This window comes from Osmerus eperlanus, chromosome 20 (genome assembly GCF_963692335.1).
Source record: "Osmerus eperlanus chromosome 20, fOsmEpe2.1, whole genome shotgun sequence".
Taxonomy (NCBI): domain Eukaryota; kingdom Metazoa; phylum Chordata; class Actinopteri; order Osmeriformes; family Osmeridae; genus Osmerus; species Osmerus eperlanus.
Genome location: NC_085037.1, coordinates 8,465,641 through 8,480,636, shown reverse-complemented (window position 1 = coordinate 8,480,636; position 14,996 = coordinate 8,465,641). Strand labels below are relative to the sequence as shown.

The 14,996-nt window shown below is 47.5% G+C and overlaps 2 protein-coding genes across 2 annotated transcripts in view; one reads left to right on the top strand and one right to left on the bottom strand.

Annotated features, from left to right (window-relative positions):
- med30 (mediator complex subunit 30) overlaps positions 1–4,037 on the top strand; it is a 10,158-nt gene extending 6,121 nt beyond the window's left edge. Inside the window, exon 4 of the mRNA XM_062445934.1 lies at positions 3,895–4,037. Coding sequence (XP_062301918.1) covers positions 3,895–3,990 — 96 coding nt within the window. The 3' untranslated portion in view covers positions 3,991–4,037. The remainder of the gene's footprint in view (positions 1–3,894) is intronic.
- A 2,460-nt stretch (positions 4,038–6,497) lies between these two features.
- ext1b (exostosin glycosyltransferase 1b) overlaps positions 6,498–14,996 on the bottom strand; it is a 59,732-nt gene continuing 51,233 nt past the window's right edge. The window contains exons 8-12 of the mRNA XM_062445931.1: positions 14,329–14,424; positions 11,288–11,377; positions 10,044–10,204; positions 9,546–9,717; positions 6,498–9,239 (exon numbers count right to left, since the gene is read on the bottom strand). Of these exons, the coding sequence (XP_062301915.1) occupies positions 9,054–9,239; positions 9,546–9,717; positions 10,044–10,204; positions 11,288–11,377; positions 14,329–14,424 (705 nt within the window). The 3' untranslated portion in view covers positions 6,498–9,053. The remainder of the gene's footprint in view (positions 9,240–9,545; positions 9,718–10,043; positions 10,205–11,287; positions 11,378–14,328; positions 14,425–14,996) is intronic.

Here is a 14,996-nt window from a genome sequence, read left to right as displayed (position 1 = left end):
GTTCCGCCTTCCCCTTGTTGTTTTTTGAAAGGCTTTGCTAATGACAAAACCGACCCGTTCAAAGTGTCCTCCTGTAAGTGTAACTGTGCCTTAGATATGCACAAGCCCTTTGTCTCATGTCCTTTAACACTCAGACCCGACTTGAGAGGAACTCTTTTAAGTTGACGCAATAGAGAGAGAGAGAGAGCGAGTGAGAGAGAGAGAGAAAGAAAGAGAGGGAGAGCAGATGATGGAAGCTGTCAGGATAAAAGCAAGGGGCATTAATGAGTAATGGACCTCTCTTTCTCACCCTCCTCATCTCTCTTTCTCTCTGTCTTTCTTTCTTCACTCTCACAATCTTTCTTTCTATATACCTCACTCTCCCTTTCTCACTCTCCCTTTCTCTTTATAAATCTCCCTCCCTCCCTCCCTCCCTCCCTCCCTCCCTCATCCTCTATTCTAGAGGGCTTTCCCCCTTAGAAAGACAGTATGCAGAAGAGTGGAGGGACGCACCGAACCGGATTTTGCGGTTCCCTCAACGACTCCCAACATGTGCCCAGGCTAGCCGGCTCCCCCGGTCCTCTCTCTCTCCCCAGGTGTGCCATGAAAGCACCTGAGAGCAGGCTCTATCCCTGAGGTTTGGCATCTCTCGTCACCTCTCCTTCACACACCCTGCCCCTCGCAGTACCCCCTTCCCTCAAATCAAATCAAATGTATTTGTATAGCCCTTTTTACACGCAAGCATGTCACAGAGGGCTTCACATAGGCCCATAGAACTGCCCCTCAACCAACCTAAACCCTCAAGGAAGACAAGGAAAAACTCCCAAAAAACTCTCAACAGGAGAAAAAAAATGGAAGAAACCTTGGGAGGAGCAATTCAGAGAGGGATCCCCTCCTCCAGAGACGGTTGGTGGGAGAGAGGAGCAGAACACAGGCTAAACATAGTCATACAGTGTCGATGGGTTTTTAAAACACCAAAATCCATTATTCAACTTTATAGATGTAGGACAGGACCGGGAGACTCGCGACCAGGTCCAGCGTTGGCTGACCGACGACCAGGCAGGTGCTGACAACTCAAACCCCCCACACCACAAGGGATGTGTGTGGGGGGGGGACAGAGAGAGGAGAGCAGGGATTAGAGAATGCCAGGAGCAGCTAACAGTTACAGTCATAATAGAATGAGATCCCCACCGGTCAAGTGTGGACTGGTGCAGCAATTTAACAGAGCAAAAAAGGGGAATTTGATGCAACCCCACACACCAAGACAGCGACAGCCCCCCTCATTTGGAACATGAAATCTGTTCCAGGGGAAGAGAACTCTAAAATAAGTTATACTTAAAGAATAAGGATGGAAACAACCCGTCCCCCGTTGCCTCCAACTAGTAACATACTTACCTTTAACAGTCGTAGAATTGACTAAACAATAACGTTTTTAACCTAATTTTAAACGTCGAAACAGTATCAGACTCCCTAATTGAGACGGGTAGTTTATTCCAGAGAAGAGGCGCTCTATATGAGAACGCCCTACCTCCAGCTGTTTTTTTCTTAATTTTGGGAACCACCAGATAGCCGGCATCTTGAGATCTAAGTGTCCTTGCGGGGCAATAGGGTGCAAGGAGACCGGAGAGGTACAGTGGTGCCAATCCATGCAGAGATTTGTATGTTAGTAGTAGAACTTTGAGGTCAGCTCTGGCTTGGATAGGGAGCCAGTGTAGAGAGACAAGAGTAGATGTTATGTGATCAAACTTTCTTGTTCTGGTCAATAGTCTAGCAGCAGCACTCACACACACACACACACACTTTCATCTTGTTCCCTACTCATACCGCAGCTGGCTTTTAAGGGAAAGAGCCAGATAATAGTGTGTGGACCACTCCCCCCCCCCCCCCCCACATTCATTACCCAAAAACTGACGTTGGCCTACTTACAGCGTGTCAGCTCGCTTTGACATGCCACATCGGGTGGACCCCCCCCCCCCCTCCTCCCCCCAATCTCCAGTAAGCGGTCCAAGGCAGGGTGCACCCCCCTTCCCTCCCACCAGCACCTGTGTTGTCTCCGCCGCTGGCAGGCGCCACGTCGCCGTGTTTACCTCCCTGACTTGTTGACTGGCCACCCTGTCTCTTCGGCAAGGCGGCGGCGGCCGGGGCGGCGGCGGGAGATGAAAACGGTATCAAAACATTATTGCCGGGCGCCGACGTTGACTGGCAGGCGAGGAAATGAGAGAGCGCAACGTCAGGTTCCCTGAGGAGAGGGTGGCGGGGGGGGGGAGGCGGAGGGGGGGGAGATTGTGTGTGTGTGTTGGAAAGACAGTGAGAGTTGGAGCGTGGCGCTTAGGCATGGCTGTCAGCGGGGAGAAGAAGGGGGAAGCTCTCTCTCTCCCACTCTCTCTGGACGACCAGTCAGGGCCGTCAGAGCTTTCACTTCCTATCAGCAGGGTGATGGGTGAGGGCCCCTGGTCTGAGCCATACTCCACTCCGCTCCCTGTCTCTCCTCTCTCTCCTCCCCCCCCCCCCCCCTCCCCCCTTTGTCATGTGTCCACAATAGTAAACACTGCACCCCATGTATGGCTACTGTTGGGCTAGCTAACATGACAGACTAGTACCGCATTGACAGCTTTAAATAGCAGTTCTGGGTCATCTTTTCGTACAAATCGTCTGTCTTCTGTACAAATCGGTTTCTGTCAAACTGTGCGCAATGTATTGCACACAATCGCGCCAGATTGTAATAGGTTTCATTACGTATCTGTGATTTGAATTGGAAACACTGTCAGACGGCTCACACAAACAAGATGAGTGATGCCGCTGTTTCAAGTTCGTACTTAGAATGATGAGTTGCCTCCTGTGTAGATAGACAGAGAGACAGACAGAGAGAGCAAGTCAGAGATAGCAAGGTAGAGAGGAGTGAAAGGTAGAGCGAGTGGTGGTGCGGGGGGGGGGATTCCCAAGAGACACCTTGGAGCTGTTCCAAATGTTCTACTCCAGCATATCTTCAAGGACAATCAGCTAAATAGTTTATATTAAGAGGGCTGTGTGAAATCGATTGCTGAAGGTGTTATCTGCGCTGCCAAAACGACTGGTAATTAGTCATGGCTAAAGCAGTGTTACTGAGAGAGCGAGATGGATTTAATCTTAATAGATTTCACTGCACTGCAGATATACTGTAACTCCTGAGTGAACTCTGGCTCCTCTCACTCTACCGCTCCCTCTCTCTAGTTCTCATTACCTGTCTCTCGCCCTAGCTCTGTCTACTGTTCCCTCTCCGGCTTTCTCCACCTGCCTATCTCTCTGTTTTGAACTGTTCCCCTCTCCATATTTCACTGTCTCTACCTCTCTCTCCCCCACTTGTCTCTACCTCTCTCTACCCCTCTCTTCATTGTGCATGCCTACCTCTCCCTCTCTCCGCGACTGCATTTCTCCACCTCACCACCGAGCTTACTCCCATGCCCCCGTCCGTAGAGCGGCGTTGCCGCTTCCTCTGACTAACGTTCAAAGGGCCCAGTCAGCAGCTGTGCCTATCCAGCCTGCTTGGGGAGAAGACATTATTTGTTTGCTCGCAAACCACAGCAGCAAGACATTCAAGCGAATCGCAGCTGTTGACTTTGGGCGTGGAGGTTGTGTTCACAGGTAATCTGTGGGCAAACCGATCATGATTGACGCCCAAGTCTGCTCGGTTGCTCTCGGGCCTGATCTCCGAGCCCCAGGCCTCGGTGTGTTGATTCAGAGATTCAAACACCCGCGAGGCTAGCTAGCGATGTGTTTCACATCAGGGGCCTGGTCTTCCCGGAGCATCTTATCGCCTGCGCTGTTGATCTAACGCAACGTTTCCTTGTGTGCGCGTGTTTAAATGTGTGTGTGTGTGTACATTGGTGAGTGTTGGTCTGATTGGTCCTAATGTGACGTAATGTTCCTCTGTTGCAGAAGCTCAAACAGAAGAACCAACAGCTGAAACAGATAATGGATCAACTCCGGAACCTCATCTGGGAGGTCAACTCCATGCTGGCCGTGAGGAGCTGAACAGTGCACACACACACACACACACGCACGCACGCACACACACACACTAGACAGACTGATAGGCATGGTTAATAACTGAAGATATATGACAGGGTCCCTCGGTGGCTGAGACTGCACTTTAGAAAGGCGGGCCTTCGCAATATCACTGCCCTCCTAGACGATGGAGAGGAGAGAAGGGCAAAGAGGTTGCTGTCAGGTATGGAAGTATCTATGGGTTTAATTGACTGTCATACTATACAGTAGATGCATATTACAGTATGTGCAAAACCACGCTCTAGTGTAAATCATATCCAAAGTTTAGATGCATACCATTTAGTGAAGGTATCACCTCCATGTGCTGGTGTATAAACACACGGAAATACTTTTATAGATATTATTTAATTATATCATTTTTAATAGAGTATACTCTGTACATTTTTGGGAGGGCTTTAATTTGTTTACAAAACTGTAGTAAAAAAAAGTTTATGCTTAGCAATTAGCAATGTTTAATTTCACACTTCATTGTATTTTGCCTCCCTGCTGTTGTTCTGGCGAGAGTGATGGACAGAGCTTACTGGACCATGCCACTCATCACAGCATCTTGTCAACTCCAGTCATGCTGTCAAGCTGTAAATCCTACTGTGATTTTGGGCCTAGTCTTTTCATGGGCACAGCAGAGTGCAGGAAACACTTGAAGGGGGCTCTGGGTTTGTCCCCAGGCTTTCAAAATGATTTTTTGATAAATGAGAGAGTGGAAGAGATGGAAGAATGAAACATAAAAGAAAAAAAGGGAGAGGCAGAGAGAGACAGAAAGGGTAGCAGTGGAGAGACACTGAGCCTTCCAGTCCAAGATATGAATATGGATGTGGGTTTGAGATTCTAGCGAGATGAATTATTGAGAGCCTGGCTAGGGTCACATCCAAGTTTTGTTATGAGGCGATGGTCCCAGGGGGACCTGTTGGTGGAGAACGGACCCGGGGAAGCAGACCATCTCAGAGAGGACAAATCAGTGGTCACCATAGTGGCTCCTCACTTCTTTTCAGTGGTAAAACGCTGTGATTGGGTTGTTGGAGGTTGTTGAATGTTTGTATTGTCCCCATAACGTACATCAAATTGATTCTCATGCCCCAGGAGTGGAAAATCAGTTGCCTTGATTTGTCTGGTGATATGACAATCTGCTTCTGGAAATATAAAAAGGTTGAAAATCAAATGTATGTTCTCCCTTCTTGGTGCCTGATGCACTCTCTTCTGATAATATATTCACGAGAAACCGATCACTTTTTATGTGAACTGAATGTGCATTATGATGTAGCGTATGTATGTTTGTGCATTTTATGCATGCAGAATATGCATTAATGGCTGATGTTTATAAGTGTAGAATCTGAGAACAGGCAGAGATGGTTATCATCAAATGAGTTTATTCTTTTTTTTATTATTATAAATCATCCTTACAAAATTGGCATTTCTCTATTTTATTTATTACTTCTATAAAAGTCATTTGTTAATTACAAGGAGGGAGGGAGAGAGAGGGAGGGAGAGAGGGAGGCATCAGGACAGCTGTTGAAGAGATTCACCATCCAGCATGGCACATCAGCCAATCACTGATAAGCCTAGGGGGAGTGGCCATGCAGAGTGAGTGATGTCATCACTGTCCCGTTGAGCAGAGCGAGTGGCGCAGGTGAGATTGGTGGCTGTAAAGCTCCAGTGAACGACGAGGTCACAGCGACCCCAATACGACACCACTAATGATTGACAGCTGTGAAGCTGCCACAACGTCACAAAAAGAACCCAGATCAAAAAAGGCACAATGAATTGCTTACTTTCTGGCAAGTACACCACCGGTTTGAGAATACATGTCTTAATCCTTTCTAAAACGTGTCGCGCATAGGTTTCTGATGCAACATGAGCAAACAGTAGCCTACCATCATTTGACCCAACAGAGATCATTAAATAATTTATTCTAACCCATACAGGTGTAGATTTACTAGGCATTTGCACCAGATTCAATTAAAATCTGCACTTGAGTTGTGGACCAAAAAGAGAGCCTTCACTTAAAAAATGTAATACTAGTAACATTAGTCACAATCTTTATTATAACTAGTTTATCGGGACAGCAGGCTCTAAATCCCTTTACAGGAGGCAGATGCAACAGTCACACCTGGTGCAAAGGCTACTAAATCTGTCCCATGGTGCATTGCAGCTCATGTTACTCTCTTCAGGGAGATGCGATACAGAGAAACAAACTCTTAGTGAAAGTACTCAGCAGAAATACTAAGAACTTCCATCAGTTTGATGGGACCCAGCTGCCTCCAGTTTTGCTCTCCCTGGCAGCACAGGATAATCTTTGGTGGGGTTTAACAATGCCGCTCTCACACAGAGACAAAACGTTGCGGCCAAATCCAATTCTACAATATTGGTTGCTATCATCCTTTTTCTTCATTGCTATTCAGAGTTCAATTGCATCATAACTCAAAGTGTATTCTTATAACGGCAGTGAGTTGTTGTGGCAGTGGATTACAGAAAGAATGTAAAAGCAGGATGGATGGTTTAATGGAAATACAAACTGAAAAAAAACTAACAAAAAAACACATTGGCATACACAAAGTTGCATTCAAAATGAACAGGATTTTTGTTTCTCTCTGACTTCAGCTATTAGATGTTTGTTTTTCTGTCCAGTCACCTCCCCCCATATAGCCTGTTATACTGTCTGGTTTTGTTTGTATGTGAAAATAAATAATGTTTAAATACAGTGAAATGTCTCTAGTTTTTTCCTGCAATCGTCTTAAGGGTTCCTATACTTGTCTTCCTCTCTTGCGATGTCTAAACAATTCAAACAAACTTAGATATAAATGGCTCAAAATCAATTTTAAAGACAGTTCACTAAACTTCAGACAGGAAATCATTTTGCATAAACCTTAAGTTCAAACGGCTTCCTACCAAGTGACACACGGCTTTCTGTCACGTCGCACCAAATACAACAAATCTCTCTTGGCCAGAATCAAATTAGACAAAATAAACTTGTGCTGCGGATAAGCCACTGAGTAAATACAAACACAATATGCAAACATGTTGCAGAGAGAGAAGGAGAGAAAAACAACAACAATATAACCAACATGAAACCAGCTTTGAAATGCACTTTGTAGTAATAATGTTGTAGTAAGTATTGTGATATGATAATGTATGAAGTTATATTATGGTTGAAGGATAGCATGACAGAGATCAGTGAAACAACAAAGTCTATCGACAAAAAAGTAATTGGCAGTGGATTGTACTTTGTATATAAACAGCAGTCATTAAAATGTTGACCTCTGCAGATTGCATCATGATATGACAGCATAAAAAAAAGAAAGAAGAGAAACCTATTCAGGAAGAACCCAGAGAAGATTCATACAGCAGACTCTTGTCTGACACACCTTCACAATAAAGGCCACAAAAAAAAGCATCACACTCCTTCAAGTCTTATCACATTCAAGTACCTGTTTGAGTAGACTTACTGACTGGCTGGCAGAATGGGTTGAGGCAATGAAGACTTAATGACCCCAATCAACAATCTCTCCAAGTCGTTCCCCTAGAAAAAAATATAATAGCTACGCTATATTTTCCAATTGAACCACTGTGTGCTTGTGATTGTTTGTGGCTTGTGGCAAATGTCTGTTATTACGGTCTTCTCAAGGTTAGCATTAGCTAGTGATAGGGTAAGGTGTAAGGGTCATTGTATCCAGCAGACAACCTTTAACGGTAAATATGTTTTCATCTGGGCCTGTTCCCTTCGGAAAGCCAGCACTTCAAAAGGAAATAGCTCCATCTAATTGAACACAAAACAACAATGAACAATGTTATTCTGAAGTAGTGAGGGGACCGTCTCTATAGTAATGACTAGAAAATTATAGAAGGGTATTTTTTTGTTCTTCTTTCACATCTAAATGGTACCAAATTGACTTAAAGGAGGGGAGAGTTAGGTGGCGAGGGGTGAATGTGCAAAAAGCAATTTAAAAAGGCAATTAAGTCCCTAATGTCACCTTCTGGAACGTGGCACTGACGCATTTCGGAAATAAAAAGAATGAATATCTCGTGACAAGGTGCAGGCGGGGTAAGACTTGTTTAGAGGCCTACATTTTGATTCCTGCCGTAGCGTTGCTCTGAGCAAAAACACTGGGAGTAAACGGGTAAAGGAGTTTAGTTTAGAAGGCAGGGAATTCCGCTGGAGTCAGAAGAGAAAAATAAAAGAGAAGAAGAAAAGGAAAACTGCCTCTTTTTTTAAGAACATTGAAGCATATCATATTTTCCCAGTCGTGTCAGTGGTAGATGCCCAAGAGACAGATTCTAATATGATGCTGCTATTGGGGAAGGCCTTTTCTCAAGGCTACAAGTTTTTTTCTTTTTCTTTCTTCGAACGGCAGTTAGTTAACCTCCCTTTCAGAAAAGAACAATCACACACAGAAAGTTCACGACATCCAACTTACAGAGAAAATGAAAAAGAGAAATGTTTTGATTGAAAGACAATAAGCAGTTGAACACGCATGAGGAAAAAGCGTCCTGAAAAAAAGAACAGGGTTTCCCAAGGGTCCATGGCTGAAGGGTGTGTCAGGTGTCATGATGCAGTTCTAAGAGGTTCTGATTAGGTAGAAAGGGGTGGGAGGGCGGGTTAGGGTGTTGCATTGTCATAGTTACCAAACCGATGGGCAGGGTTTTGGGTTTGGGTCTGGGTCATTAACTTTCCCGCACGTGTGCTGAGATCGCAGGACACTCACTTTGTTTTGTGGCATTCATACAAAAAATATTCTATCCAAGAGTCTCAATGTCAGTAGTGTATATTTGTCTGTTCCAGAGGACTGAATGTCTATGTCGTTCTATAGTTTGTGTGTGTATATGTGTGTGTGTGTGTGTACGTAGTTCTCCAGACACCGGCGCTTAATTCTTTTCAAGTCCTGGCGCTGTGGTCATTGGCAATGTGCTAAGTGGAAGACAGAGAGGTCAAGTGCCCCCTAGCTGGGTGGCTGTCCTGCCGGGGCCCCCCTCCTCCTCCGGCTCTCCACCGAGTCTCTCCCCTCCCCCCTCCCCTCCTGCAGGGGGCGCCAGGCCTGTCAGAGGCGCTCGATGTCCCTGTATTTCTTGCGGAGGATGGAGACCTGGTCCTTGAACAGAAGCGGGTCCAGTCTCATCTGGGAGTGGACCAGTGGCATGCCGCCAAACCAGCTGGCGAACTTGTTCATGCACGTCTGCCGCTGAGCGAAGTGGTCTGGGTCAGCCCAACGCGACGCCCGCGACGTCTGAACGAGAGAGAACCAAGAGAGAGAGAAAAGAGAGAAAGAGAGACGAGAGAGAGAAAAGAACACTTTGACGATCTATGACTTGAATATCTAGTCAAGATAACGTGACGTGAAAGACCAACCTGTCAGATTGGGTTGCGGATACTAAAGTCTTTGGAAAACAAAACGTTTCAAAGATACCTCCTGACCATCAGTGATTTTCTAGCATTTGAAATATTCAGACCCTTAAGCCCAATTATTATTCAGCAATGCTATCAATCCTGTCATTATTCAGAAAGATAAGTGAGTATTTTCAAGGACTCTCACCTGTCCCATCATGGTCTCCTTGTACTGCTTCTTCTGGGTGACCTTGATGGGAGGGAGCTTGGTTACCGCAGAGACCAAGAAGTTGATGAGGATGTCCTCGCAGTTGGCCAGCTGGTCCACCATGCCCTTCAGGCTGTCCGGCAGGAAATTGGTGTACAGGAAGTGGTAATACCTGGAGCGGGGGAAGGGAAGGGGGGGTGAGATCTAATGTTGGTGCAACGACATTCACCCAGATTATCGATGGATGGATTGGTTAATGGAGCTCGCACGTGCCCTGGTCGATAGATTGATTTGACGTATTTAACACTGATTGACTTCAGTTACACCAGCTCATGGGCTTGAAGTAATCAGTTTAACTTTGGACCAATGACACCGTATAGCCAATGGAGAGACAGTGGTCAAGCAACGCTGCACAACACAATGAAATGTTTCCCCAACATCTGTAGTGGCAGTGGTTCTGGAAGTACCAGCCTGGCTCCTGTGGCCCAGGGTTGTTACCTATGGTAGATGGCCGCCCCAGTGAGCACCATGGAGTAGTCGTTGGTCCACTTGGACGTGTACCCCCAGCGTTCCTTGTTGCTGTCCCAGAAATGGCTACGGGCAGGATATCCCACAATCCTCTCTGGGAAACTCTGCCACACCGTAAAGGCGAAGTCGACCTGAGGAGAGACAGAGAGAATCAGTTAATACACACACACACACACACTCACAACTCACACTCACAACCTTATTAGACACACTAAAACCCGCTACATCTTTTCAAAGCCGCACTGCAGTTGGCTGACCTCTCTGAGCTGATCAAAGCATTTAAACAAATAATTACAGAAAAAAAAAAATATCACATAGACCCAGCTTTAACAGCCAGCTAGCCAGCCAAAGCAGTCTCTGCATTAGCAACGGAATTAAAAGCTTAATAGCACCGATAACAGCCTTGATCGGATCCTCCTCTACACCCGTCACTGTGTTTAACATCTGTGTTGACGATGTTACTGCAAAATGTGTGCCCCGGGACAAATTACATTACAGAAAGAGACAACGTTTCCATTCAACTGACACAATAAAGTCATTTCCATCAGTGCGCCACACGACGGAGGGATGCAATTAGAACGAGGGAGGGATGGAAAGAGTGAGGAGGCAGCGGTTGAGAGAAAGTGGGGGGGGGGGGGGAGCTGAAGAGAGGCGAGCCTCAAGAGAAGTGGGATGTGAGGACAAAGAACAAAAGAAGGACAGATGCATGAGTGAGAGACAGAACGGGAGAGAGAGAGAGAGACAGAAGGGAGAGAGAGAGAGGAAAACAGGGAGGAGAGAGAGAGCACGAGAAACCAAAAAGGAGATGGAGTAGCATGTGGGACAGAGAGGGAGAAGTTAGGAGCCCTCTCTCTCTCTCAATGTCCCCTCAGCCAGCCAGCCAGCGTCTGTGCTGACACAGTGCCACACCAAGCACTGAGGGGCTGGAGCCATGCCAACGGTGACATCATCATCCTCCTCCTCCTCATCAGCAGAGTAGAAGGGAACAGAAGAGAGGGGGCAGAGGAGGCCAGGAGAGGAGGGATGAGGCCACAGCGGACTGACCCAGCCACCAGGTCCAATGGGGAGAAGGAAAGAGAGAGCCATGTAGAGAGAGGGATATACATGGACATAATGTGTGGGAGAGAGACAGAGAGAGAGAGAGAGAGAGAGAGAGAGAGAGAGAGAGAGAGAGAGAGAGAGAGAGAGGATTAGTGTAGAGTGTAGCGACTGACCTCTGTGGTAGAGAGGACCGTGTCCTCGTCCAGACTGAACACGGCGTCCGTCACTATGGTCTCATAGGGCAGGAACCGGCTGCTCATGATCTGCAGGGGGCGACAGAGAGCACGCAGGGTAAAACACCACAAAAGGCGTTCAACTTGAGCAGCGACACACCCAGCTGCCCTACGCCTAAGCGGTCCGCCCGACGAGGTCGGAGGAGATGGAGAGTAGGAGGAACCTGAACCTACTGCTCGCAGGAGTCAAGTGAAATCAAAGAAGCGAACGGGACATCGACAAAATCGAGGGTGACAGCTTTTGTCCCCACAGACATGAACAGATTCCACTGCCTTTACTTCCACTCTCTTGGTGATTACATACAGCTGGTGTATCCAATCAGCAGAGGACATCTGACCTGAATTATGGTGGTTAAGGCGCACATGCACAAGAGTACACACACACACACACACACACACACATCTACCCACACACAGACACAGAGTCCTTTAACATTTGGCACACATTTCCCTTGGGTCCTCCCTGCTTAATGATTCATGTGACACGCTAAGGTCTGTATTATTTACTGGAGAGTGGAGGCAGAGTCTGAGTGGAGAGATATTTAGATGTGATGAATATGGGGGCCGGACTTTGAAAGCTCGAAGCAGAGATGCAACTCAGACAGCCGAGTATGGGTGTATACTGGACAACAACCAGCATCTAAAATACAAACAACTCCCCCACACACCGAGATGCAAGTAAATAGCCACAGGCACACTCCTGTACAATCAGAGCCTAGAAATCACACACAAGTTAAAACCCTGTGTAAAAGCCACCTACTCCCAGGAGAAACTTGTGGGACCTGAAGGTCACCTTGTTCTAAGAGCATCTGGTGTTTTCTCTTAGAGGCTGCCGCTTACAGAAAATGCAAGGAGGTCTGGAAGGGGAGCACGGCTGCATGGAGACTGGAGTGTCAGAGGAGCACAGGTGGCCAGTTTCCTAACAACACCTCTCCCACCATCCAAACCAACTGGCTCGGAAAAATCCCGGAGATGACTCAACACGACACTGTGTTTTTGTGCGTGTGTTTGTGTGTGGAGGGGGGGTGACAGCCAAGAGCAGCAACACGACAAGTAATGAGTCGCTAAACCGTCAACATTTCCAAACCGCCGTGTGACTCACAAAGCTATGAAGACTTTGTTCGGGGGTCGTTCGGTCAAGTGTCATCCTCTTCCTCCCCTCTCTGGAACACTCCAACAGTCACAGAGGGAAGTGAGTGTTCAGGCTTAGCTTGTCCGCCTGTCACGAGGGTGAGGGTTTGAGGCGTGTGATTGAAAGGTGTGTTGATAGGCTGGTGGAGACGCTCCCGTCATTCCAACCTCAAACTTTAGACCAACCCTGGGGCCTGCGCTTGTCAACGCCACGGTAACACGGTACCGTGCCCAAAGAGAAAAACATCTCTCCTTCCCCCCTGCTTTGTTTTTTGGGTTTTCCAATGACGTGGTAGGAGGGGGAGGAAAGAAAGAAAGCTGAGAGGGATGGATAGAGAAACAAAGAGCGGCCGGTGATAAGAGGCTCAATAAGAGATCGCAAAAGAGAAATAACAAAACAGAGAGAGAGAGAGAGAGAGAGAGAGAAAGGAGGGAGCGAGAGAGAGAGAGAGAAAGGAGGGAGGGAGGGAGGGAGGGAGGGAGGGAGGGAGGGAGAGAGAGAGAGAGAGAGGGAGAGAGAGAGAGAGAGAAAGAAGGGAGGGAGGGAGAGAGGAGAGAGAGAGAGGAGAGAGAGAGAGAGAGAGAGAGAGAGAGAGAGAGAGAGAGAGAGAGAGAGAGAGAGAGAGAGAGAGAGAGAGATGAGAGGCTGGCGTTCCCATCCCAGATGGTTTGTAGCGTTAGAAGTGTGACACATTCGCCGGGGGGGAGTTGGGAACGCACCAGGAATGTGAGCTTTTAGAGGAGGAATCTGCCTCCAGCCGAGAGAGACATGGAGAGAGAGACAGGGAGAGAGAGACAGAGAGAGAGAGGGACAGAGAGAGAGAGAGGTACGACAGAAAGAGAAGAGTGATAGAATGGTTATCAGATGGGCTCAGAGAGATGGAGAGAACGAGAGAAAATGAGAAAGAGGGAGAGAGAGCGATCGACCAGATGAGTGTGTAAACCACAATAACACTGCTGGCTCGCTCCCAGGGCTTAGTAGAGGAGACTTAAACCAGCTTGTGGCCACAATGCCAGTATGGAGAGAGAGAGAGCGAGAGAGAGAGCGAGAGAGAGAGCGAGCGAGAGAAAACAGCAGAGAGCCCGGCATGTAGAGAGGGAGAGGCATGTAGAGAGAATGTGAAGCTCCTCCAGTCCTTTCTGCTGGGCCGGAGGCCTGTCAGGCGCACGGTTTGGCTCGCCACAATAAACAAGTCGGCCACCACAAGCACAACAAACCACAGCCCGCCTGGCACCCAGCCCCGCCCACTGTCACCAACACACAGCCAAACACAACGCACAATCAGGGATTGACAGCACAGGAAAAAACACTCAGGGATATAGGGTAGCCTAACCAAAAACCCTGACCACTCTCGTGTGCCTGGGAGCCACGACGAGGACACCATGTGGGTGTTACTGACGGGATGGATGCCGGCACAGGTTTCCCCTCACAGACCACACACACGTTATGGTTGACCTCCATTGTTCAGGTCACAGAGAGCCTTCAGAAGGGGTGCTCAAAAGGTTCTTATAATAATAAAACTGTACAGACTGCTAGTGTTCTGTCTAGCCTGGTAACTAACCAAAACAGAGGGTGGTGTTATGACAAAGTCAGTCACAATAACAGTTCATTAGCTTCTGTCACTCATGTGACAGAGCCATACTGCTTCTCAGGCAAAGGAACAGAGAGAGCTGTCTGTCAGAGGAGATAACTGATAAGATATAGCTGTCGATCAAACACAGAGACAACAAAATGGCGGGAAAGCACTGTGCTTGGGAACACGGTGAATCTAAGATGGTAGCAACTGTCGTTTGGGCCGTGAAGGGATCAAAATGGGATCCCGGAGAGTGTGTGTGCGTGTGACGCTCACCTTGTTTTCTCCCTCGATGACGATGACAGGTACTGAGGTAGCGGGCCACCGGTGCTTGGCAGGGAGGGGCTTGTCACAGTTCCACAGCACGATGATCTGAGACAGTGTACAGAGGGAGAGAGAAAAAGTTCCAATGTTTTACCAATTCAACAAACCAATCAAATCATTTGATCGGGTGTTGAAGCGGAAGAGAGAAGCGACAGTGAAAAAGCACATTGAGGAGACGGTCGTTCTGCCTCATCAACACTGGCGGATCATATCATGTTGTACATGGGGTCCTGTGCCCTGAGACCTGCATGTAATCAAACCTCGGGTTAACCTTAACGATTCGACTTCCAGGTTGACATGAATGTTTAATGAGGAACACACACACACACACACACACACACACACACAACACCTATGCGCATCCCTAAGCATGTATACATGCACACACACACACACACACACACGTCTGAACCCCCACGTTTCCCCCACTGCCTTCTCTCTCAACTGTCTTCCTCCTTCCATCCCTCCATCCCTCGCCCTTTCTGTTGTTCTCTAACATTTCTCCCTCCAGTTTCTATCACACACACACATCCTTTCACTCCCTCTTGGTCTTCTCAGGCTCACTGTATGCTTGTAGGTGGCTTATAGATCCCATGTAAGCATGCAAGAAGGATATGGGA